At 38.2% G+C, this 26,175-nt stretch overlaps 1 protein-coding gene across 12 annotated transcripts in view; it reads left to right on the forward strand.

The window, feature by feature from the left end:
* UTRN (utrophin) overlaps window positions 1-26,175 on the forward strand; it is a 497,402-nt gene that overhangs the window by 359,516 nt on the left and 111,711 nt on the right. For 11 of the 12 annotated variants that reach the window (XM_019951537.3, XM_019951539.3, XM_033867812.2 and 8 more), the window contains one exon: window positions 19,121-19,250. In XM_019951537.3, coding sequence (XP_019807096.2) covers window positions 19,121-19,250 — 130 coding nt within the window. Of the gene's footprint in view, window positions 1-11,808; window positions 11,940-19,120; window positions 19,251-26,175 lie in introns of those variants that run through there. The other variant, XM_019951541.3, reaches the window with a different exon arrangement.

Genomic DNA, 26,175 nt, shown 5'->3' on the forward strand with positions numbered 1-26,175 from the left:
CTATTGTCTCTGTTTTCTCAGTGGAATACGATGAAAGGTCAACAACTGAATATAATAAGAAGAGGGAAGAAGATGTGGACATCTGAGGAGAGGGGAGGTAGAAAATGTAGTATAAAAGTGGGTGCATCAATAAACTAGGAAATATACCAAGACCGCAGGGCAGCGTAACAGGCCGACCTGGAGTCAGTGCTCATGAACTTAAGGTGAGAACAGCCAGTGTGAATGTTTTTCTTCATCCATGTTTAGTTGCTCCAGTGAAGGTGAGGAATTAATTGGAGAGCTGAACTGGAACAAGCAAATGTGATGGAGTAAGAGAGGGGCCAGGGAGTTACAGAAATACAAGGGAGTTGTATAATGGGTGCTCGTGGGATTGAGGCTGGCTAAGGGGAGATGTGAGGATATGGGAGATGTGAGGGGCAGTAAAGCAGTGTTCAAAGTCAGTGCTTCGGGGGGCTGAAGAATTGTTCAAATTGGGAAACTGGGAGCACGTTCTATAAAGAAAACAGGTGGCGGTCAGAGAAGGGACGCTAAAGTCGAATTTATGGAGGGGTGCATTTATGGTTTATGACAACATCCAGTGTCTTTTTGCTAAAATGAGCTGTGCGAGTTGGGTGGAGAATAAGGTCTTAGAGGAGAGCAGGTTGAGGAGCTGAGAGGCTGGGTAGTGGAAGGATTGTCTGTGTGGATAATAAAATCACCAGGACCATGAGAGAGAGCCAGATGTCAAAATGATGATGAAAGAAGGAAGGGTAATGGTGATATAGTTTAGAATTCTAATATAAAGATGATGTTTTCATATTCCATTAATCCTTTGAGTCTTAAAACTACTCAAAATCCCCTTGGTTGGGGATGGAGGAGGGGAGTAGTGTAAGTTGGATATAGATTGTCCCTGCTTTCTAGATTTCTTGGCGCCTCGTTCTAGACTTTCTCAGGTTACTTCTTTATCACAATAGCTATCATTTAGCACATTGTGCATGATCCAGACTACCGTTGAGGGATTTTTCTTATCAGTAAGTCAAGAGTTTCCATTTAACAGTCTGTACTTCTTTAACTTTCTGAGTTATGTATTAGATGATTTATAGGAATAGCCCAGATTTTCTGAGTATGTGTTCTCACTCACTGTTATATCCTCACTGGAAATAGTCCTTTGTAGAGGTTTGTGTTGATTCTAGATTCTAGAACATATTTTATCATAGTCTGCCTTCCAATTTATCAATGATCCAAAACTATAAGTGTTCTTAATATTATATATTATTAACGTTTGTCAAAAGCTTCATATTTAACTCTGAGAACTAAGCAGGCTAAGATGCTAGGAGATATAAATTATGGAATAGTGTTCAGAGTAAGTTTGTGGAGACATGTGTTAGTTTCCTAAGGCCACCATAATAAAGTTCATAAACAGGTGGTTCAAACAACAGAAATTTATTTTCTCATAATTCTGGAGGCTAGAAGTTTGAAATCAAGATGTAAGCAGAGCTGGTTTCCTATAAGGGCCCTCTCCTTGGCTTGTAGATGGCCGTCTTCTCCCTGAGTCTTCACATGGTGAAGTCTTAAAACTGCTCAAAATACCCTCTTTTTATTAGGACCCCAGTCATATCGGATTAGGGCCCACCCTAATGAATGTCCTCCTTTTAACTTGATTACCTCTTGAAAAACCCTATCTCCAAATACAGTCACATTCTGTCATAAGTAACCTTCTTTCCCAACTGCCAAGAGTAATGTTTCTAATTGCTATAAATTATTACAAGGAGGGCAAATCACTATAGTTAGTACAATCAATCAGGGTAATATTTAAAGATGTGACACCTAGTAGTTTACCTTTCTTACTGAACTTTGCCAGCTATAGGCATTGTATAGTCTAACTGTAGTGGAACCTCAGCCTTGCTCATGTTCTAACCTAATTCTCTAATTTATCCTCAATCTTTTCTTAAAATCAAAATCCATTTGGGTGTACATGTGGTAGCTCTATGTTTCAGGCAAGATTTTTCTTTCCCATGTCCTTAGAGATATCTTTTCCCCTGGTCTTCTGATTTTTTTTATCAGGGAAAATCTTATGTGTGTCTGTGTGTGTGTGCAAATGAGTGTGTACAACTTAGAATTGTCAATTATTAGGATTGAAAGGAACCCAAGAAATAATTCAGTCCAATCCCCTTATTTATAGTGGAAGCAAATGAGAGGCATATGATTTAATGATATCTGAGTTTTCCTTCCTCCTTCCTTCACTTCCAGCAAATACTTATCATTTACTTAGTGTCTGGCAGTTTCTAAGACACCAGAAGGACACAGGTACAGAAAACAGACACAGTCCCTGTCCGCATGGAGCTTCCAGTCAGGGAGAGCCTATGTGTGTAGCTCTCAAACTTACAGTTCCTATGTCTTCTCTGTGCTATGAGGAATCATTGCCAACAAGGTTTGTGGCTGAGCTGTGAACTGCACATTGCTGTCCCACATCTCTGGTTGTCTGCCTAACCACCCATTTCTCTAATCCCCTACTTTTGTCCCTTGATTATAATTCAGGTATGTTTTCAGTTCGTGTGCACATTTATTACCAATCTTTTTTCCTTAAGGGATTGTAGAATTCTCTTCAATTATAACATTATGTTGTAGCTTTAAACAGAACATAAAATAATTTTAAACTAATTTTTTTCACAGATATGTTTAGCATTAAATGTAGCATTTAGTCTTTTTCTTTTCATTTTTTCTTTTATTACAAACTTTGTAATTTTTTTCTGACTTCTTGGTATTTAAGTCTCTGTCATAATAAATTTTAAAAAATCTTTTTAACTTCAAAGAACGCTTGCCTTATGACTTCAAAGTATATACGTAGTTAGAACAATCAAAATCAACCCTTAAGTGGTTTGATACTGATATTAGGCAAGATATTTTGTTCTCTAAAATTTTCCCGTAGAAAGAGGGGACCTTGTATTTGATTTCAAACTCATTCTCTCATTTTACAGGTGGCTGTCTGACTTACTTTGTTTTGAACCACACACTACTATTTACGGAAGTTGAATTAATTTGACATAATCTCTCCAAGCTCAATTAGAATATCTTGAGATTACTAGATGGATTTCTTTTTAAATACGAGGCAAAGAAGTTTAACTCTGATTTGTTAATTATTCCAGGAGATATGATCACATAAATGCAAGTCTTGAATATCGTTGTACACAAGTCTTGTAAAGATCAATTTAGAAAGAGATACCATATGTTCTTCTGCTATGGACAAGACAAATACACATCTACCAGATACATCTGAAAACCACCTGTGCTGATGTTACACTTAATTAACACTTAAGTTTTACATTAAAATTTTCAGTGATGTTGTTATATACAAACTAAAAAACAAGTCTATGTCTCAGAACCTTAGGTGGATGTGGAGTTACTACATGCTGGAAAACTGTTAGGCGACTCAAGAGTTGCTTCCAGTGATATCAAAATCTGTTGTCAAGGAGTCATATGAAGAATTTGAAGAAAATAATTATAAGTAGACATCTGACTACTTAACGCATATCCTCAGCAGTGTTTGTTTTCAAGTTCACTGAAAACTTTTCTTTAGCTCTTCTCACTTGGATAGTAGTGTATTATTCTCTATTCTAGGCACCTTATGTTGGCCTTGTCTGTACAGAGTGATTGAACCTAGCACATGGGCTTAGGTAGATCTGATTTCAATTCCCACTCCCCCTCCACACACTAGCACTATAAACTAGGCGTTGGGGCATATTCTCCAATCTCTGCTATCCTGTTTCTGACCATCACTATGTATAAACCACTTAGCAGAGTACAAATAGTAAGTGTTCAATAAGCAATAGCTGTTTGGGGTTATTCTTTAAACTAGGACTTATTTTATAGTATATTTTAAATTTTAGTTGCTCTGTGTCTGCATTTTGTATTTTTCCTTAGATTCACTATGTTTGGGCACTATAGGTTTTGACATCATAACATACACTTGTTGTGTTAGCCTATTGGTGCCTTAAAAAAACTTAGACTCCTCAAATAATTGGATGAAGCCATTGAAGCAACAATATTTTTGAGAATTTATATGGGATAAGATATGAGCCTAGAGACTGGAAGGTGATTTATTTCTTGTTCTTAATAAAAGAAAACAGCTTATCATGGAAAGGCCAAACCCATGAGACACTTCTGCATGCACTGCCTTTAGTTAACTTATTAATGGCTAATAGGCAAATTATATATGTTTAACCATGAATCTAATTACCTTGAAAGGCAATATTTGAGTGTTTATAAGTAAAAGAACACAAATAGTATATATTATCTTACATTTGCATCTCTTTACCCTGGATCCAGTCTGCTTGCACCGTCTGCAGATGGTTAAGAGACTCTGGTATCTCAGATATCGGTGTTCAGTCACCTCAGATACAAAGGGGTTGGTTTATGGGAACTCATATATTCTCAAAGTTTTCTGAGTCCCACATATATTTCTATACTCTAGTCCTTTATATGTACATCAGTGATTTAATGACACTTTTCACAACCTTTCTTTGATAATGGCAGTGCAAGTCACTTCATCATCCATCCATCCATCCACCCCCACTATTCATGGAATGACGTATATGTTGCATTGATGCTGAATATACAGAGGGCAATAAGGCACAGCCTCTACTCCAGTGACATATTTTAGTCATTCCTATACCTAAGCGCTCTATGCTTGTGACTGTATCTAGAAGGAATATTATACATTTAAATGTTTAGGTGATGGCTCTGAGACTTCAAGGTCAGAGGTACTGTAAGGTCATACTTCAAAGCACCTCATCTGCTCAAACACCTAATAATTATAGATACAATGTAAAAAAACAGAAAATCAAGCATGGCAAAATTGGGCTCCAAAATACAACAAACATTCCATAGACCAGAAACAAATCAGAAAAGCTAAGTAGTTAGTAGGGTTGATGCTTCTTGAAAAATGTAGCAGTCCTAGGCAATGAGCACGCAGAAAGCCCCACAGCAAAGGCTCAGCTCAAAAATCCACCTCATACGGTGAAGTGGGGGACTCACGGATTGGCATCTTTCCCTTCTGTTATGTAAATGTTCCAGGAACTGATATTATGAAACATCAATATGTTTTGGACCCTTAATTAAATACCTCTACTTTCTTGGATGTTTAAACCAGTGACTCAGAACATTAATAGATTTTCAGCAACAACCATAATGAATACTTTGTTCAATGTTTTAACAACCCATCACATAGGCAGACTTGTTACAACATAATCATAATCACAAGTCAAAGTGCCTTGATGGTTGTTTGGCGTGAGACCTGGTCCACAGTAAATACTCAGTAAATGGTGGCTAATCTCATCTCACATAATTGCTGAGAATTTGTCTTGACAGTTTTGATCATTTTTGTTTTGTTTAAAACTGTCTAGGCTATATGGGTTGTTTTAATTAAACAAAACCATATTAATATCTGCTATTTACTGTCCAGCAAAACTAGCCCCCCATTACAATCTAGGGTCAACCTGTTAAATTAAACAGGAATCACCTTCCAAACTTTTTAGGTATCTGGTAAACAACACAATCATATTTTTTTTTCTCATGTAGGTACAAATTTCATCCCGTCAAATGTCAAAATAAATTACTACTTTAAAATATATAATATTTCTAATGACTTCTAGAATAAATTGATAGTTGAATTTTCCCACTTAATGACTTAAATTTGTAGTATCATTTAAAAAGTGTTTTGGAAAGTGAGGTCACTTATATGTAGCTTCACTTTCAAAAGTGTGAGATTATCATTCAATCAACGATTACTTAGAAAGCACCTATAATGCATGTAGCGTTCATTTGTAATGTTATGAATTTACTTGTCAGATACTTGTAGATAGGATAAAATTGCAGATTCAGTTTTTGCTATTCAATTTGCACTTCATTTTCATAACAATGTACCTATTAACTTAGGTAGGAGCAGTTATCAGAGCTCTAACACCCTTTCTGCTGTATAATACATGTTTGACTTTAGAAAAGGAAATCACCAAGAATAACTGAAAGTGTATGATTCAGGTACAATATCTTAGGGGCTTTTCCATTCTTTCAGGGCTATTCTGTCCTTTGCTTTAAATTAAACCCAATTTAATTCCTATATTCAAACCTCATTATATAAGAATCAGGACATTTGGGCCTTAAACTGAATTGCCAAGATACATTTGCAAGCTTACTCATTAGAATAACATTGTCTTTAAAACAGAAACACTCCACCATTAAATTTAGTTTCTGTGTGTGTGTGTGTGTGTGTGTGTGTGTGTGTGTGTGTGTGTGTGTGTGGTTTTTCTCCCTGCTAAAGTAATCTGACACTCTGTGTGCAAACCTGAAATTTCAGTGTCTTGCTGTGTTATGAAATTACCTAATGAAAAATTGGCCTTCTTCTAAAATTGATTAAATTATTTCCCAAGTTCCCCTTCAGCCTCTGCCACTTATGTTGACTGCCTTCTTACTAAAAGCACAGCCCCCTAAGGTCTGTTAGCAAAGTCTGTGTGAAGACCTGAAGCAGCAGTTCTCTATGTGAGCCTGCACCTACCTGCCACACCTCATTCAGTTAACTGCATTTGTCTCCCAAGCCTGATATGGGTAACTGGAACCTCACCCCAAAGGGTCATAGAATGTCCGAGTTTAGAGGGAGAGGCAAGGCATCCTAATAATTGTCGGTCCCTAGTGGTGAAATTAAAGAGTAGACAACAGATATAGGCAAGTAGAGGTCTGTAAAACCAAGCAATACAGCCCCTTGCTAATGAACTGCCTCTGGACATATTTAGCCCAGAGGCAGTTTCATTTATCTAACAGTTTATTTATTCATTCAGGAAACTTTTGAGTTGCACCTGATGTTTGCTACATACTTTGCTAGGGGCTGAGCATACATCAGTTCCTAAGATTGTTTTTGTTGTCACAGATTTCACCATCTAATGGCAGAGACAGGCTCGAAAACAAGTGACTAAAGTAGATATCAAAAGCACTGTAATGTGAGTATGAACACACAGCCAGGGAGACACAGATAAATCATGATTGTTTGTACTTGGGAAGGTTAGAAAAACTCCATAGTGCAAGTATGTAGCCTTCTAGCTGGGAAGAGACCTTGAATAAGAATTGACTAAAGAGTGTTATCAAAACTCCTGGAGGGGGCTTCCCTGGTGGCGCAGTGGTTGAGAGCCCGCCTGCCGATGCAGGGAACACGGGTTCGTGCCCCGGTCCGGGAGGATCCCACATGCCGCGGAGCGGCCGGGCCCGTGAGCCATGGCCGCTGAGCCTTCGCGTCCGGAGCCTGTGCTCTGCAACGAGAGAGGCCACAACAGTGAGAGGCCCGCATACCGCAAAAAAAAAAAAAAAAAACTCCTGGAGGGAAAATACTCCAAATTAGCCATGGCGTGACTTGGAGTATGCAGTAGAGCAAGAGATGTTTCTTCCCTCCCTCTTTGTTTATATGTAGAACAAGGCTGAAAGAGAAAGAAAATACAAGTTCAGGAGCTAATACGGTGCCTGATGTTACTAAACACTGAATATATTTGCTGGATGAAGGAATACATTTATGTGGGCACATATTTTTTGAAGTGTAGGGAAGAATACCATTTTATTACTGTGAGAAGCTAGAGGATTCCTTATCTTAGTTTTAGCATTCATACTTAGTATTCTGATTCAGGCATCATTTTTTATGTCAATGGGGTGGAACCAAAATGAATTTATATATTAAATGTTCATTCAGGGGCATTAACCAAAACTTTTAAAACACTATGGAGATTTAAAAAATTTTGTCTGCATACCAATGAAAAGTAAGCCTGTTTTCTTTCCCTTTTTACATGTAGCTTTATTAGTGCTATCAAATTTAACGACTCTGCTGCCCTTTTTTGCTGTCATACTGTAATGACTTCAGATCTGTATATGCTGATTTAGCCTTACAGGCAAGTTGGGGAAAAAAGTAAATTGCATTCTGACATATTCTCCTTATGTTTGTATCATTTTTTTTTCTGCTTGCATTCTCCAATAATCAGATAAGTGCCTTTTTGAAACCAGAAGCTAAGAAATCCTGCCGTACCAGCAATACCTATTTGTTACAGTTCAGATGCCTTGCATAATGGGTGTGCGTCCCATGCAGTCACGATCGCACAAGGTTCTGTTCTTTGAAGGGCCCTGCACTTGATTTAATGCTCTACTGCCGCCATCTTGAAATTCTTAGTAATATTTGGACAAGGGGCCCTGCAATTTCACTTTGCACAGCGTTCTGCAAATTATATAGCCAGAGCTGCTTGCATCAAAAAGAAAAACATTAATATATGTTTTGACATACATAAAGCAACACTTTTACAATAGCAAAAGCCTCTTAAAACTTACTGCAAGCATCTCTTTTCTCCTCAAGTAAGTAAGCTGTCCTGAGTCCCCACTCTGAGTTATATGTCCCTCATTGTAACTTGTCATGTCTCTGTTTGTTGATGTTGGCTGAGTTGTGACCATTATTTGTCCTCCCTTTCCTGTTGACTCACTAAGTGTACTTCTGCTCTGTCTTTTTACCTGACTTCTGGGATACTGCTCCATCCCAATTTTCTTCTCACCTCACTGGTAGCTCCTTCTCGGTTTCCTTTGTTAGTTCCTCCTTCTTTCCTCAGCCTCCTGAAATTGGGATGCCTCAGGGGTCAGGCCATGCCAAATTCTCTATATTGTACTTATTCCTTCCTGAACTCATCTGACCTCCTGATGAGTTTTACATGTCATCTAAATGTCAATCACTCCCAAATTTATATGTTTACATACCATCTCCACCTGGGAATCTCCAGCTTAGTATACGTCTGAACTAAATTCCTGAACCTGCCCCTCAAAACTTGTTCTCCCCAGTCTCTCTCATTTCAACTGATAGAATCCTATTCTGATTGCTGGGTAAAAGATAATCACCTTCACTCTTGTCTTTCTCGCGTATTCAGTCTGTTAGGAAATCTTGTTGGTTCTACATTCAGAACATAGAATTTGAATCTGTCTACCTCTTACCAGATGTTCAGAGCTACAATTACATCTCTGTTATTCTCGGCACAACAGCCAGAGTGTTCCTATTCAGATAAATCAGAAGCCTGTACTGACTTCCTGTGTAATTCAGAATAGAGGTTACAGTTCTCACAAGGGTCTGCAAAACCTACATCATGTGACCTACCTCCCACTGACACCTTGCTCATCTTATTCTTACTATTTTCTCTCTTATATGCTGGTTTCAGCCACACTGTGCCTTCAGTCACAGTACCATGCTGTCTTCTATGCCTGGAATGCTCTTTCCCTGGTATCCACATGGATGACTATCCATTGCTTTCAAATGTTTGCTCTGTGATACCTTCCTAGTGAAGCCTACCTAGACTTCTCTACTTGAATTGTAATTCCCATCCCAGTACTCCTAAGCTCTCTTATTTTCTTCTGCTGTTCTCTTTCTTCCATAGCATTTATCATCATCTAAGATAATTATTTTCTATCGTATCTTTGTCTACTTCTGGCATTCTAGATGCTCAGTTAATATTTGTTGAACATTGAGTGAATGAAATATACCCAGAAATAACAGGTCCTTTCATATGAATGTTCCTTTTTCCTCTTTGTCTCTCTATAATCCTTTTTTATTTGTACGAAAACATATTACATTTTGAAAATATTTCTACTTTTAAATAGCTGAATCTTTAATAAAGATAATAGCTGGCAGAAATGTAAGCAACAATCTTTCCCCAAGAGCTAGAAATAACGTACTTGAAGTTGTAAGAAAATTTATCAACACCATTATACTTTATGCCTTAATATTGTAGTCAGGTAAGAGGTTACCCAAGAGGTTACCTTTTTCCTGTCTTAATACTGCCTAAATTATTCAAAACTAGAGTTGGAAGGATTTTTTTATGGGGGAAAAGAATTGGCATATTTTTTATTGTTGAGGTAGGTTTTAAAATATAGCTTATTATTTTACCCTCTTGTGCTGAGTATCACCAGATTCTCCCGGTGTTTGAGATTCCCTCTTGTGTCTAAATTTGACACCTTAAAAGCTAGATGAGTTAAGATCCCTAACAAACCTAGGGAGTGACTTAAACATATGGAGTCTCTCATTTAGTAACTACGTTGTCATGTATTACATTTATAAATAAATCTAACTTCAGAGAGGTCATTGAAGTAAAACATAATGCAAGAGTTTTATGATTGTTATAAAAAGCATGCTTCTAAAACACATTTGTAATTCTTAATAATGCTGTTCTTTAAAAGTAGTAACTTGTTCAATTATAAATGAACTTGATTCCATTTGGCATTCTTTTCTTAAAAGCATAATTTTTAATTGTGAACATAATTTATTACAGATTTTATAAAATAAAGAGCAAAATATTAGCCATAATTTTACCACTCTAAAACATCCATTTTCATTTTGGGTTATTTTCTTTTTGCATATTCACCTTTCACACAGTTTTAATAGGGTACATAGTTTTTTTCCTGTCTTTTCCACTTAGATACATGTCATATCTATTTCTTCATGTTGCTATGCAGTCATTTTCACAATAATTTTTCAAGGTTATTTAATGATCCCTAGTGTAACTATATTGTAGTGAACCTAAATATTTTCCAGGTGTTAGATGTTTAAGTTGCTTTCATTTTTTTTAATCATAAGTAATGTTATAATGAAAACTTTTGTGTTTGTAGCTCTTTTTGGATCACTTTCTTAGGACATAATCCCAAAGGCGAAATTCTTGTTTCACACAATATGAGCATAGTAATGATTCTTGGTATATTGCCAATTTACTTTCCCAAATGATTGAACCAGTTTTCTGCTTCCACCAACGCATGAAAGTAAAGTTTCACTGCAACCTTGCTTACGATTTCTCATTTTTGTCCCTTTTTCCTGTGGACCTTGTATTGTTAGCATTAAAATGCCAGTATTCCATGTCAGCATGGGAGTTTAGAAAACAGTTTTAGGATGCCCAGTTTAAGTTCTCTCCCAAAAAGAAGAAAGAGGGAAAACGGGTGGCTGTGTTTGATTTAGTTGTGCCTAGAAGGATTGGAAAAAAGTCCACTGTTTGTTGGACTGATCAGTTGAAGAAATTTGATATTTATACCAAATTACTGTGAGTGATGTAATCTGGCTAACCATTTTTGCCACCACAGAGGTTTACATTGACGTTTTATTCTGGAACAAAGTGGTTCACGAAAAGACACTACATTTATTTGTTTGCCTTCTAAGAATCTGAAGTGACTTAATAGTCTTACAACACAGTTTTATGCTTACCAAACATTTTGACTTAATCTTGGAGGACCGCATAATTCTGCTTTGCTCATAATTAAATAATTTACCCCTTAGAAAAGTTAAATTCAATTGTTCCTGCTAATGGAGGTTTGGGTACTGGTTTTGTTCATCCAAAGCTGTAGATAAAACAGCTAGAACTTTCCCCCACAAATAACAGTGAATAAAGTCCGAGGAAAGAAACTCGGTCTCGGAGAAGAGCTGAGACTGATGGTAAGACTTTTGATTAGCATCATTTTTGTAGTAACTAGTTATTCTACAGCACTGAATAGTTTCAAGGTATGTTTGCATTCAGTATCTCACCTGTGAAGTTAGTAGAATGATTTTGTTATTAACCTGCAGAGAAGTTACGGGACAAATTCAAGGGCTTGTGGTGGGTAAAGGTGTGCCTAGATGGTGTGCACTGGACTGTTGACACAAGGCTGTTGGCTGCAAATCTCTATCTGGTTTTACTACACCACAAAACACTTTTTAAAAATGCCTCCTGATTCTTTCATACACAAATTCATTGAGTTTCTACTCTGTCCTCTGGGACATAGATGTGAACCTTCAGAACATTCTGGTGTAGAAGTCAGGTCTGCAAAGAAGTCAGGACAGAAATGCATGGTGAACGCTCCAGCAAAGTGGATGCCAAGCGCTGTAGTGGCAAAGAAGAAAGTGGGCTGGCTCTGCTGGGCAGGCGATGCTTATACTGATGGTGAGTTTGGTATTAGAGCTGGGTCCCTAAAGGGTCAGGGAGGGTGACCCTTGTGGATCTCTTTGACTTTGACCGGTGAGGATCAGTGAGATTGCTAAGAAAGCCCACAGATATTATGTCTTGAGAAATAACTTTTTCTGTGAAGAGCTCTGAGGAGATGACTGCTTTCCTCCCCCACTGCTCTGCTTTTTATTTCTGCAGACCAACTTTGTATGCGCTACTCCCATTTCCCAGGAGTTTCCCTTCCTTGAATCCCACACTTTCTTTCATGTCAGTTTACTCATTTCTTTATTCATTCACCCAACAGACATACCGAATGCGGAGACTAAATAATGAGAAGGAGCCAGTCTTTGGAGATGTGAAGCAAAAGCTTTCTGGATTGCAAAGGCCATGAGGCAGGAAAAGCTTGACATATTCTAGGAAAAGAAATAAAGACTTTGAGACTGGAAATTAGGGTGTGTTAGTAGTTGAGATTCAGAGAGTAGGAAAGCTCTGGATCTTGGTAGGAAGTTGAGAATTTTTTCTAAGTGCAGCAGGAAGCCATTGGAGGGTTTTTAGCAGAAGAGCAAAAAGATCTAATTTAACAAAAAGATCATATAATTTTAATATGATCTAGAAAGTTTAAAGAAAAGTGCATCCCACTGACCTTTGCCACTTGATGTACAGACGGTGCGGATAATGCCTTTAGATTAAAGAGAGGAGAGGGGACAGTTGTGATTTAAAGAAGAGGGGATGACACCCACGTGTTGGTCGTTCTTCTCCCCCTATCTCAGTCCAGTGTGACAGGTTGCCAGCTGAGGACAGAGGGGACGGCAGGGATTCCCCCGCTCCCTCCAGGTTCTCTCAGACCCTGTGTTCATGCTAAGGGGCTTGCAGGATCCTGTGCGTCTCCATGTCAGTGCTGCGAGGAGCAGCCAGTCGTCCTGCTGTCTCCTTGGCAGCAATTCAGCCATCACAGTGAACGACGTCACGTTCATGATGCAAATGAAGGGGAGCTGATTGACTTGTAAGACTTTCTTACTTAAGCCATGCCGGTCACTTCTTTATACCGCCTTGTCCCTTAATCCCCTGCCTTCCCATGAACTAATAGCGGGTGGGGAGAAATGTTCCCCGACCGTTCAGGAGGATCACTGAGAATCTCCCTTTAGGCATTTGAAGTTGACTAAGAAGCAATTTACTCTGCTGCCTGGCACTCATGGGAAATCAGGAGCCACTGAAGAGAAGTGGAGGGAAGGCGGGCTCTGCTGAAGGGCTTGTTGGGTTCCTAGAAACGATTGAGAATGAGAACTCTGTGATTTTACTAGTTAAATTCTGATATGCACATCAGGTCTTCATCAGTCTGACATTCCGGGGCTTCATTTCATTTAAATGAGCATGCAGGGCTTCCCTGGTGGCGCAGTGGTTCAGAGTCCACCTGCCGATGCGGGGGACATGGGTTCGTGCCCCGGTCCGGGAGGATCCCACATGCCGCAGAGCGGCTGGGCCCGTGAGCCATGGCCGCTGAGCCTGTGCGTCCGGAGCCTGTGTGTCCGGAGCCTGTGCTCCGCAACGGGAGAGACCACAACAGTGAGAGGCCCGCGTACCGCCAAAAAAAAAAAAGAGCATGCAGAAGCTACCTAATAGGGAAAACAATGAGGGACTAAATTACCTTACCTGTTATTCTGTTTTCTTGAATTGCTCTTCCCCTAATTACCTTTAATCTGATTCCAAGTTCTTTTTCAAAACACACTTTACACATTTTTGAGAGGGTTGCTTGCTGTCCCCTCCACCTCCGTCCCTCCTCTGTGTCTTTCCTCAGTGCCCTATTTATACAGCTCTCAAAGACGGGTGGCATTACCACGTTCTCACTAGCACTATTCTCTCTCTTTATAAGTTCCTTAAGAGTTCGAATCATAGGCTTATTAATTGCTGTCTTCTCTTGTGCCTGGCGTATTTCTTTATAGACTGTATGGATTTAATATGAGTTTTGAAATTCTCATTTTGGTGGAAACGTTTGTTGGAAAATTCTATTATACACTCTCATGCCACCTTGGGATGGCAGGGAAGTCGAATATTATGGCCATGGGACAGTCATTGTTCCCTCCATTTATTATTCTTGACTCTTGAGGTAGCTGAGTCTCTGTCCCTTTATATTAAACACCTTAGAGCACGCAACTTTTAAAGTACAATTTTCAATTTTATTTTTTGAAATTATTCTGTATCTGTTTCTTGTTACAGCTGATCGTGGGTCTTTTAGGCCCAAGCTTCATTTATGTGTGTTTGTCTGGGAGGGACATTAGGATCTTTCCACCTATGTAGTAGAATAGAAAGTGCATAAGCTTTGTGACAGGTTGCCACACGGAGAACTTTTAGGTTGATGGCCAAGCTTGAGTCAGCAAGATAGCCACATATCTGCTGTATGAAGAAGTATGTGGTTACCAGGTACCTCTCCTAACAACCATAAAGCGTTTTTTCCCCCCTGACTTTCATGATATAAAATATTTTTACAGAAGTAGTTACCCTTGTCATCCACTCATTCAGCTCTGACAGTGCCAGCCTGCTAAGCCTGGCAAACACTCCCCTCAGGACCTTTGCAATTATAGCTCCCTTTGCCTGGATTGCTCTTTTGCCACCCTCCCTCTTATGGCTGGCTCCCTCACTTCCTTCAGATCTTTCTTCAAAGATCACTGTTTTGAGATGCCTTCATGAGAACTTATCTAAAATATTACTAAGTCCATGGGGCAATATTACCCACCCAACCCTCCCTTTCCCACGTATCCTGTGTGGCCGATTGCTAAAATAATGAAACTTGCTCTCTATGTCCAAAACTCCATGCAAAGGGACACTGTGGTTCCCTTCATCAAGAGATGAACTATATTTTTCCATTCTCTTGAATCTGTGCTGGCCTTATGACTTGCTTCAAATGATGGAATGTGATGGAAGTGATGTGCAGATTCTAGAGTTGTGCTGTCTGATACGGGAACCCTTGCCACATGTGACCATTTCTACTTAATCAGTTACAATTAGATAAAATTTAAAATTCAGTTCCTTAGTTGTACCAGTCATATTTCAGGTACATACCAAACAGCCACACACAACTAGTGTTGCCATATTGACCTGCATAGTTGTAGAACATTTCCATCGTTAGAAAGTTTTTTTTTTGGACAGAGCTGTTGTAGAGCTAATGCCTTAAAAGATCTTGCAGTTTTCACTCTGCCCTCTGAGAACACCAATCATCATGTTGAAGAAGCCCAGTCCAGCCTATTGGACAATTTGAGACCATATAGAGGGAAACCGAGGTGCTCTAGCTAATAGCCAGCAGTAATTTCCAGGCATGTGAGTGAGACCATCTTGGACTTCTATTCCCATTCAAGTCACAGATGATTACAGCCTTAGGAGTAATCCCCCATGGCAGTGGCAGAAGAGCTGGTCAAATTGCCAGGCCACAGAATCATGGAAAATAAATTGTCATTGTTTTAAGCCAATATGTTTTGGATGGATTTGACACAATAGTAATAACAGTTACCACCTTCAATCTAATGACTGCATTCATTTTGAAACTATGCCCTATGCAGTTACCTCATGAATTAGGATATGGAAAAACGAGGGAAGATGAAGTATCACCCCTTTCAGTGAGATCAGTTCCTTGTTTAGGGAGAGAAAAGGATATTTGCTATTACTAAAATAATGACCCACAGCAAACTGAAATACTTAGTACTTACTAGCTGAATTAGATGATAGGAGAAAATTAACTTTGCATCAAAAATTATTTACCAATAATTTTCAAACTAGTTCAAATAATCCAGAGCTAACTGGAATCCAATAATTATTCCATTTTAGGATAATCAGATTTGGGGGACTTTGGTATATTTTGCTTGGTTATAATTTAAAATCATAAATAGTATTTAATTCTGAAAGCATGTCTTCTTTTATTCACTGTTCCTCAAGCGTTTATTGAGTACTTTCTGTATATGTCTAGACAGGCACTGAGAATTTTGAATGATTAAGAGGTGAGCCTCCCCTGGAAGAACTGACAGTATAATGGAGGGGACAGAGGCATGGTCTCAAAATATATTAGGATGAGCTGTGTTAAAGAAATAGGATGTGCTCTGGGAACACTGAGGTGGGAACATACGAAATATACAAGATGAGCTTTTACCTTGCAGATGAGGGGGGATAGAGGTTAGTAAATAAACAGAGTGCCTAGAGGACATTTTTGGGAAAAAGAGCAGAATTATTTTATTTTAATAACTTTATTGAGAGATTATTCACATAACATGAAATTCACTCTATTAAAGTGATCAGTTCAGTGGCTTTTAGTATATTCAGAGCTGTACCACCATCATCACTATCTATGATAGTTTTGGAACATTTTCATTACCCCCCAGAGAAGCCTGACCCATGAGCACGTACCTATTCTTCCCTCAACCTCCCATCCCTGAGCAGTCACCAATCTACTTTCTGTCTCTAGACACTCACCTATTTGGACATTTCATAGTAGTGGGTTTTTGTGTGTGGCTTCTTTCACTTAGCATAATGTTTTCAAGATTCAACCATGTTGTAACATGTATCACTATTTCATTCATTTTTGTTGCTGAGTAAGATCCCATTGTGTGGATATACAACATTTTGTTTATCCATTCACCAGTTGATGGTGACTTTTTTTTTTTTGGCCGCACCGTGTGGCATGCGGGATCTTAGTTCCCTGATCAGGGATGGAACCCATGCCCTCAGCAACGGAAGCGTGGAGTCTTAACCACTGGACCACCAGGGAAGTCCCCATTGACCAGCTGATGGATGTGTTTGGGTTGTGTCCACATTTTGGCTGTTATGAATAATATTGCTATGAACATTCATGTACAAGTTTTTATGTGAACATATGCTTTTAGTTCTCTTAGGTATATACCTAAGAGTGGTATTGCTGGGTAATATGATAACTATGTTTAACATTTTTAGGCATTTCCAAATTGTTTTTCAAAGTGGATGCACCATTTTAAGCATTCCAACAACGGTGTATGAAGGTTCCAACTTCTTCACATCCTTGCCAATACTTGTTATTGCCTGAGAACAGAATTGTTTTGAATGAAAATATAAAGTCACTAAAATGGAAAAAATTCCAATTAGATCATGTTATACTCATTTAAGACCGCCCAGATATAAGTCATGTGATATTAGAACCTAAATCTGAATGATACTTTGTAACTCTGTGTACAAAACAACTCTGTTGGAGTCTAATTATCTTATCATTAATGTTCACCAGGTGCTTAGGAAATGCTGATTTTCTTTTATATCTAATTGAGAGGTAAAGGACAGTGAAATGATTATATGTGTAGTGCTGTTGAAAGTTAAACCCATTTCTGACATGCAATTAAATATAATTGAAATAGAACAAATTGGATAACAAAATTAAATTTGCGAAGTAGAGTATGAACAGATATTAAATGTATGCTGTCCTCTGGGATATTTGGGTGGTGAGTTGGCATTAGAGCTCGAGCCCCATATTTTTACTTCCTCTGCGTAGTTCCCACCTGCCCACACTTGCCTCCTCTACTTCCCTACCTCAGCGTCTCCAAGGAGTTTAGGAGACATTCCCCCGCCAACACGCTGTGCAGAGAGGATTGTTTTATGAAGCGCTGGGGTTCAGTGTGGTTAGGAAGGAAAATAGGTTCTCCAGACCTGTGGGGCTTTCTCTCAGACTCAGACTTTTTTTGTGGCCATGCCACGTGGCATGCAGGATCTTAGTTCCCTGACCAGGGTTCGAACCCGTGACCCCTGCAGTGGACATTCTGAGTTCCAATCAGTGGACCGCTGGGGAAGTCCCCAGACTTGTTTTTTAATGACTATCAGAGACCTGACAATGATACTGTAAACAAACAAAAATATATGTCTGACAGCCCCCATCACCACCGTCTTGTCCAGCTCTTCAGTGACTTTCCAGCACCCAGTATTTGTTAAGTCTCAGGTGCGCAGGACACAGTCACTGTCATGCCATTTCTCTCTACTCCTTGCCTGCTCTTCTCATCCCTCCCCACCTGTGATGGTCTCTTTCAACTTCATTACCAGTGTTTTTCTGTTGTTCAGTTTTAGTTTTTTTATGTAAGATTATTCTGATATTTCTAGAAATTAAAAATTTTTGCTTTTTATTTACTGTGGAAGATGAGATATAGCCTCCAAATACCCTGTCATCCCAACATATATCAAATGCTGTTAAAAAAGTACTTATGCTCAGAAGGACTTTGTTGATTCTAAAATACTATCAGAGTGTAATATTTTAGAAAATGAAAAGTTGAGTTTTCATAATGCATTGCCGAGGAACTGTATTAAAAGCAAAATATTAGAGCCAGTAGGTGTTTATGTACATAATTTAAGAGGTAACAATATTAAGAGCAATTCTGATTTAGCTACAGTATTAAAATAGCACATGAGAAAGTCTTCATTTACTCTTACCTTGCAGTAGTCACTAGACGAGTTTTGTTGTTTTTAAACCCTAGTCAATTAAGTCTTAATCACCAAACATTTTATAGGAGCAGAGGTGAAAGTTTGACCCTACTTAAAACCACAGAAGTACTAAAGACAAACTATTCTGAGACTTATAGATTTGCATGAAAAAGTCACAAGGGGAGAACTGTAATTGCCTCAGCATGAGAGATGGAATATATTTTAAGATAATTGGAGACTGTCTTTTAAGTGTTCTCTTTGGTTTAGTTTTGATTTCATGTACTTTAATTTGTTTCTATCTCTTAATTTTTTTCTTAATATATTCCAAAGAATGTAAAACACTTCTGAGGATCTCATTACTACTTGTGAAATCGCCTCTAGCTCTACCACTGGATGTAATTTTTTTGGTCAGTCTTATAAGAAAAAAGTATCTTAGATTTAGCAGTCTGACGGTAGTGATAACCCTAAAAGTACATTTTGTGTAAGATCAAATATACTGTAGCAATTTCCCTTAGGTGCATATTGTAAATTTTGGAGGTTCTGATGTTTTTTTTCCATATAAGTTCTAGAGGAATCATCTTTTTGCTTTTATTCATGTTTCATCATTCATACGTGTAAAATTTACATTTTTACTGCTAACCTCGCTAACATGCTGGTGATGAGACATTCCCTTGACAAATGTGATCAGAAGTGGTCTAACTGAAGATGTTCCATGACTTGAACACATTAGGTTACAAATTCAACTTTTGCTTCTCTTTGCAAAGGCACTGAGACGTGAGTTAAAGGAGAAAGAGTATTCTGTCCTGAATGCTATAGACCAAGCTCGAGTTTTCCTGGCTGATCAACCAATTGAGGCCCCTGAAGAACCAAGAAGAAACCTACAATCAAAAACAGGTGAGACTGATTTCTTTCTACATCATAAAAACACATGTGAGGAGAACAAAACACCAGAATCGACAAGAGAATTTTCTTACAGCATATCAGGACCTGATATTTTAAAATGTCTTACAGAATTTCAGGATCTAGTATTAAAATTTTTCTTCTAAGTATTACTTTAGTCAAATATGTCATTTTGAACAAATATTTAGATTCTTAAATTAAAAAATAAAATGGCTGTATACTTCAGTATCATTACTTTGAAGGGGAATTAACTGCAGAAAAATACTTGGTTAAAAAGCATAGTGTAACTAAAAATAATTTCTTTAAGAAATAAAAATTTATATTTCTTATATTTAAACTACATGATAAATAATTGTAAGTAGAAGAATGATATTTAAAATACAAGAGTAAACATAAATTATTTAAATATCTAGAAGGTAAGATTATTTAACTTCTCTTTTTCAAGATTACTTTTTAAAATAAGACACCAAAGCCCCTTTCTTTTACAAGCAGACAACAGAATTTCTTTAATTTAAACATAACAACCTATAATATTTATGTACTTTGGCTTAAAGCTGAAACAGTATCTACCTTACTAGCAGATAGCAATAAATCACATGGTAGATTTAAGAGATGAATTTGGAGGCCAACGTATATCTTTATTTTGATTTTTCACTTATGGCATAAAAGCATTCTGATGCATTTTAAAAAATAAACATGCCATTCAAAATATTTTCTCATCATTCACTTTCCATAGTAAAACCAGACCTGAAAGACTACCTCATGCTATGTCCAGCAGTGTAATTCATGAGCATTTATTACTTGTAAGGGAAGTATGGTTGGAAAATGCTTTGACTGTAGCTGGAACTGGATCAGACATTTGGAAAGTAGCCGTTTTCCTCCTCAGCCTTTCTCAGGGAAGCTCTACTTCAATCGGAGTCAATTTCCCATCAGGATCATGATTTTCTTGACCCTTTGTGTGTGTGTGTGTGTGTATACAGAGACACAGCATACTTATCATCTCTTCCAGCGTTGGTTTTTATTTTCTGCTGGCAGTATCACTGTTTTTCTAGTCAGCCTTCGGGGGACCTAAGTCACTGTTGAGTCTCCGCCTCTCTCAGTCTGCAAATCACTCATGATTGTTACTTCTATCTTTGGAGACTTATGCCTCCTGAATTATACATGTATTATATATACACACGGACATACGTATGCACACAACATGCACACAGCTACATAGTAGGTTGTTGAATGACTTGTACGCTGAGCACACTCGGGTGTGGGTAGGAGGTCATTAGCTGGGACAGGATCACTGGAAGCAGCAGCCCAGAGAGAGGGGCAGAACGGCTGTGTGTCAGGGGAAGTCAGCAGAGCTGGGGGCAGGGGAGGTGGGGGCAGGGGCTGTGCCTGGACAGGGGGTAGGAGTGAGGGACTTGTACGCGCTGTCTGGTGCAGATTACAAGGCCCTGGAAAGTTGGACAGAGCATTTCGACTTAAATACAGCAAGAAAAAGGCGCTATTTCACTGGGTTTTTTTTCTTTGAAGCTTGGAAGAAAAATAAGAAGTTCACTTGTCTCGCCTTATCCAATTTAAAGTCTACTTTAAATCTGCTTGTCTCATGTCCTTGTTTTTCAGAGAATAGAGGAAACGTAAGCTATTTCATAGCAGTAAAAAAGTGTTATATCACTAGAGTTTCACTTTGCTATAAATTTTCTTCCTTAGTGGTTAGTCAGTTTAAGGGGTAAAAACATATGGCTTTTGAGTCCTTATTTTGCTGTTACATCAGGACATTTTTAAGACCTATTTTCACATACTATATTTGTGAGGCAAGAAAAAAAGTCACGTCAGTTTAACTTTATGATTTTTTTGTTTTGGAGTGTTTTTTGTTTGTTTGTTTTTTTACAATTAGCCATTTTCACACTTTCTCCTTTCCTGATATTATTTTGTGTAATGTTGGCTGACTTTAGCTGTTGTTGAAAGTAAATAAAAGAAAATTATCCGTAATAGCTTTTATACTTTGTTGTTTACCATGACTTACGAACAACTGCTATCAGTAATAGTGTTTGAACATTAGTTATCTTGTGTGATGCTACTCAAAGTACTCAATGTTGGAGGGACTAGAGCAGGGAGAAATTGTATAATGATTTTTTGGTTCTATTTAATAAGCATTTATTGAGTATGCTATGCGTAATGTGCCAAAGGACACACCAAGGTGAATCCATCTTTGTTTTTAAGTAACTGTTCCAGAAAATACTTCTTGCCATGATTTTTCTCTCCCAAAGCCTTTTCTCCTGGCTCCTTTTTTTTTCTGTTATCAATTATCTGATAGTGTCATATGTGTATATATGCATTTTATGATAGCTTATGGAGTTTTATTTTATTACTGCATAGCACAGGATGAGTTGCTCTCAGGCATCTTTTAATTGATAAATGCTGTTGAAAACAAGCAAACTAATTATTGCAACCAAGTGATCAGTTGCTGACAAAGAATTTTATCAGGTATGCTCTGCTAGATATTTTCTTTTTTCCCCCCAGTTTTATTGAGATATAATTGACATAATATTGTACAAGTTTAAGGTGTACAACATAATAATTTGATATTTGTATATATTGTGAAATGATCACCACAGTAAGTCTAGTTAACATCTATCACCTCACATAATTACAATTTTTTTCCCTTGTGATGAGAACTTTTAAGATCTACTCTCCTAGCAACTTTCAAGTATGTATATTTTAAACATTTAAAAATCATTACTAATATTAACTGCCCTATTTCAGCCCCTTACCATCTTTTGCTAGGACTTTTCAGTACTTTTTTTTTTTTTTTGGCCGCTCCGTGTGACTCGTGGGGTCTTAGTTCCCTGACTAATGATTGAACTCACGCCCTTGGCAGTGAAAGTGTGGAGTCCTAACCACTGGACCGTCAGGGAATTCCCTCAGTACTTTTGTGTGTGTGTGTGTGTGTGTGTGTGTGTGTGTGTACATCTTTTTAAATTTAATTTAATTTAATTTTTTTATACAGCAGGTTATTAGTTATCCATTTTACAATCCCAATCCCAATCTCCCAATTCATCCCCCCGACTTTCCCCCCTTGGTGTCCATACGTTTGTTCTCTACATCTGTGTCTCTATTTCTGCCCTGCAAACCGGTTCATCTGTACCATCTTTTTAGATTCCACATATAGGCGTTAATATACGATATTTGTTTTTCTCTTTCTGACTTACTTCACTCTGTATGACAGTCTCTAGATCCATCCACGTCTCTACAAATGACCCAATTTCATTCCTTGTTATGGCTGAGTAATATTCCATTGCATATATGTGCCACATCTTCTTTATCCATTCATCTGTCGATGGGTATTTAGGTTGCTTCGCAGTACTTTCTTAATTGGTGTCCCTGCATCAACATAAATAGATGCTACAGTGATACATCTAAAACACAAAACTGGCATCTGAAAACCACGGGTGGTCACTGAAATGGGATCTGAGCTCCTTTACCTGCCATACAAGGCTGCACAGTGCTTTGGCCTCAGCTTTCCAGTGCGGCAGCATCTCATGCTTCTCTCTGCTCCAAACTAATGTCCGTTTGACACCCACCAGCTTCTCGTGATGTTCTGCAGGTAATGGTCTTCTTAACTTTATTCTGTTGTCTTTTCTGGTTTTTTTCTGCCCATAGGTCCCTCCTACCTGATCTCCAACTCCTTCCTCCTTTGCCTGCCCAGCCCCTGCTCATTCTGTCCCACTCCCTGCAGGCTTTGTTTCTTCCTGGACCGATTCCTCTCCCAGCTCTCCTCCTTGCCTCCCTGGTACCCTGTCATCTTTCTGACTATATTATTAATTTCTGTATCTGAAGCTCAGCCCTGCCCTTGCTTACTGACCTTTCTCAGTTACTGAGAATCTGAAAGAATGTGAACAATTATCTGAGCAGCCAAGATAGATATTATGTAGAAAATATAGTGACGATCTTATTAGCTCTTAGAAAAACCACCCTCTCCGAGGTATTAACTCTTACTTTAGATACTGTTGTAAGTAGTTTAACTTGTTTTCCAGTGAATTATGGGTATGTAGCAAGATGGAAATGACAGGACACGGGAAAAGGATGACAGTGAGAAATGACTTCAAGAAGTCTGACAGCAATGAGGAGAAAGAAAATTATAAAAAGGATACTTGGAGATTCTAAAATAAAACAGAATAGTCTTTGGGGCCTTTTACAATAAAAGAAAAGCTGAAGCTATGAATTGTAGTTTGTTTATTTTTGAAGACAGAATATAATTCAGTTAAGAGAAGGCATAGGAGTTTATACTATATTTTAGTGAATTCCCTTCCAAAATGGCAACCGTAAAAAAAAAAAAAAATCAGGTTAAATGAATAAATGTAGCTGTCTGGACCACTCAGCTACCCAGAATTACTCACTCTGCTTATAAATGGTTATTAAGTCAGTATAATTTTTAATCGGACTAAAATTACCTGAATCATTACAGAAATTTTACAAAGTTCACAACTTTGTCAGTAGTTCCCTTATCTTGAGTGATATGGAACTACTTAATTGGATTTCAATTGTGTCACGTCAGTGTATATTTCCTCTTGGGCTTCCCTGGTGGCGCAGTTGTTGAGAGTCCGCCTGCCGATGCAGGGGACACGGATTCGTGCCCCGGTCCGGGAAGATCCCACATGCCGCGGAGCGGCTGGGCCCGTGAGCCATGGCCGCTGAGCCTGCGCGTCCGGAGCCTGTGCTCCTCAACGGGAGAGGCCACAACAGTGAGAGGCCCGCGTACCGCAAAAAAAAAAAATTTTCCTCTTAGTGAAGTTGAATTGTTTCTCATTTGATTTTAACCACGTGGTTTATATCTGTAAAGAAGTAGAATAGTGGAACAACAAAGGTCTCATCATTATTCACGTTGTTCTTTGTATTTGTACTTCTCAAACCACTTTTGTGTTCTCCTAACTATCTCAATGAGTTGAGCAGATCATACAGTGTGCCTTTTTAAAAAAAATTTAAATAAAAATACAAAGGCTAAGAAAATATTGTGGTGCCGACCAAGGTTATCAGCTAATGTAGGGTAGATCAAGGGACAGAGCACTAAGCTTCTATGGTGGTGACTCTCCTTAACCCCTGGTTTTTTGGCTGGCTTTCAACTCATCCCTTCATTTTTATCTCCTCTCTCTTTCTCTCTGCTCACTGGCCACTGACCTCCTAGCTCCTTCTTGACTTTCAGTGTCTAGAGCCTCTTAACCCTGCACAAATGTTTCTTGGCTTCTTCCTTGTTCACCCAACCTCCCTGTTGTTCTCAGTCCCAGATTTGAATTCCTTTGAAAACCACACAGCTGCATAGTGAAAGTAGATGTGCAAGACAGCCCAAACACGTCTTGAGGTAGTCAGGGAATACATGTGCCTTCTCACATGTTCGTTACCTGCAGCTTAGGTTAAAAGTCAAAATTGCACGGGGGAGTTAGAGCTTTATGTCTACGTCCCCCTCTCTACTACACACACAGATGCAGGCAGGTGTGTATGCAGATGTGCATGCACACACACATTTTATGAGTTGAGGCTATGGTATCGATTACTAAATTAACACTTTAATAAGACATTTCACCTCTAACAGTGTTTAGAAAATTATACAAATCATTGTATATGTGGGTATAGAAAAGCTATTTTCCTCTGCTCAGGTTTTAATTTTAAGACAAAAAAAGATTGCATTTTTTTGTTCATAAATTTCCTCTTGAGTCTTCTTTAAAATTTATTCCAGTCAAGGCATTACTATTACTACAACTATTATTTTACTGCAGACTGTCTGAACGTTATTTCTTTTTCAGCCTGGTGAAGTTACTTAATTTATTTTGTTTCATTTAAATGACAGAGGAAAAATAAAGCAGCTATCGCTTTAGTGTGTTCATAGTTGTGTGTAGTGTCTATAGTTGTGTATGTGTATTGTTTATTCATACACAGCTTTTTATGGTTGTATACGATTGTACCTGTGATTAATGGCTAATAATAAACATTTCAGATAAAAAAGTATGTATGGATTAGTGTTCTTCCTCTTTGGTCTTTGACAGCTGTGTGTGTATTTAGTAGTAGTTAATATTTTAACTCAGAATATACTGTTTTCTTTTAATTATTAAATGCTTCATAATATTTTAGAAAGCCAGGTAGTATTTTTCACCTATGTGAAACCTCATATATTTTATGATACAACAAAGAAGTAATAAATGACATTTTTCAGTCTACTATGTCAGTCCATTTTGTGGCAGTATTAGCAAACTTGTGCAAATAAAACTTCATGATCATTAAATGAGTGAAAAGGTGAAATTATCATAGACTTTAGAAATTACTTTTATATTGATTCTCAGTATAACATAAGGTTACATAAAAAAGATGGCAATAATTATTTCCTTGCATCTCATAAAATGAGGCCAAATTACACATAACCTAACCTAAGTAATTAGGTAGTAAAACTCATGGGTGTTTTTCCCCAGGGCATTTTTTGTTTTCCTAATAACTGCTTTATTAATTAGAACCCCATTCATTGTAAATGACAGACAGACAGCTTCCGTAAGTGTAGGCACATGGGCGAATGTATTGGCGCCCATAGCCAAATTACAGTGAGGGCAAGGACACAGCTGGCCACAGGAATCTAAATGGCAGTCAGAGACTTTCTCCATGTCTTCCTTTCTGCCTCTCTCCACAAGTTTTCATTTTCTTTGCTTTCCTATGACCTTATACCTCACAACCACATACCAGGGAGGGAAAACCCTTCTTTAGATCCAGCACATTCCAAAAGAGAGCAACAACTCACTCAGCTTGAGTAACATGGAGCTCAAGGTCTTCTGGGATTGGCAGACCCCCTTTATAAGCATCATGTTAGTTGGAGGAGGAATCAATGCCCAAAAAGGAAGGGAGAAGAGAGAAATGTTAGTCAACATAGATGTTCACAACAAATCAA

Source organism: Tursiops truncatus, chromosome 12, assembly GCF_011762595.2.
Source record: "Tursiops truncatus isolate mTurTru1 chromosome 12, mTurTru1.mat.Y, whole genome shotgun sequence".
NCBI classification, from domain to species: Eukaryota; Metazoa; Chordata; class Mammalia; order Artiodactyla; family Delphinidae; genus Tursiops; species Tursiops truncatus.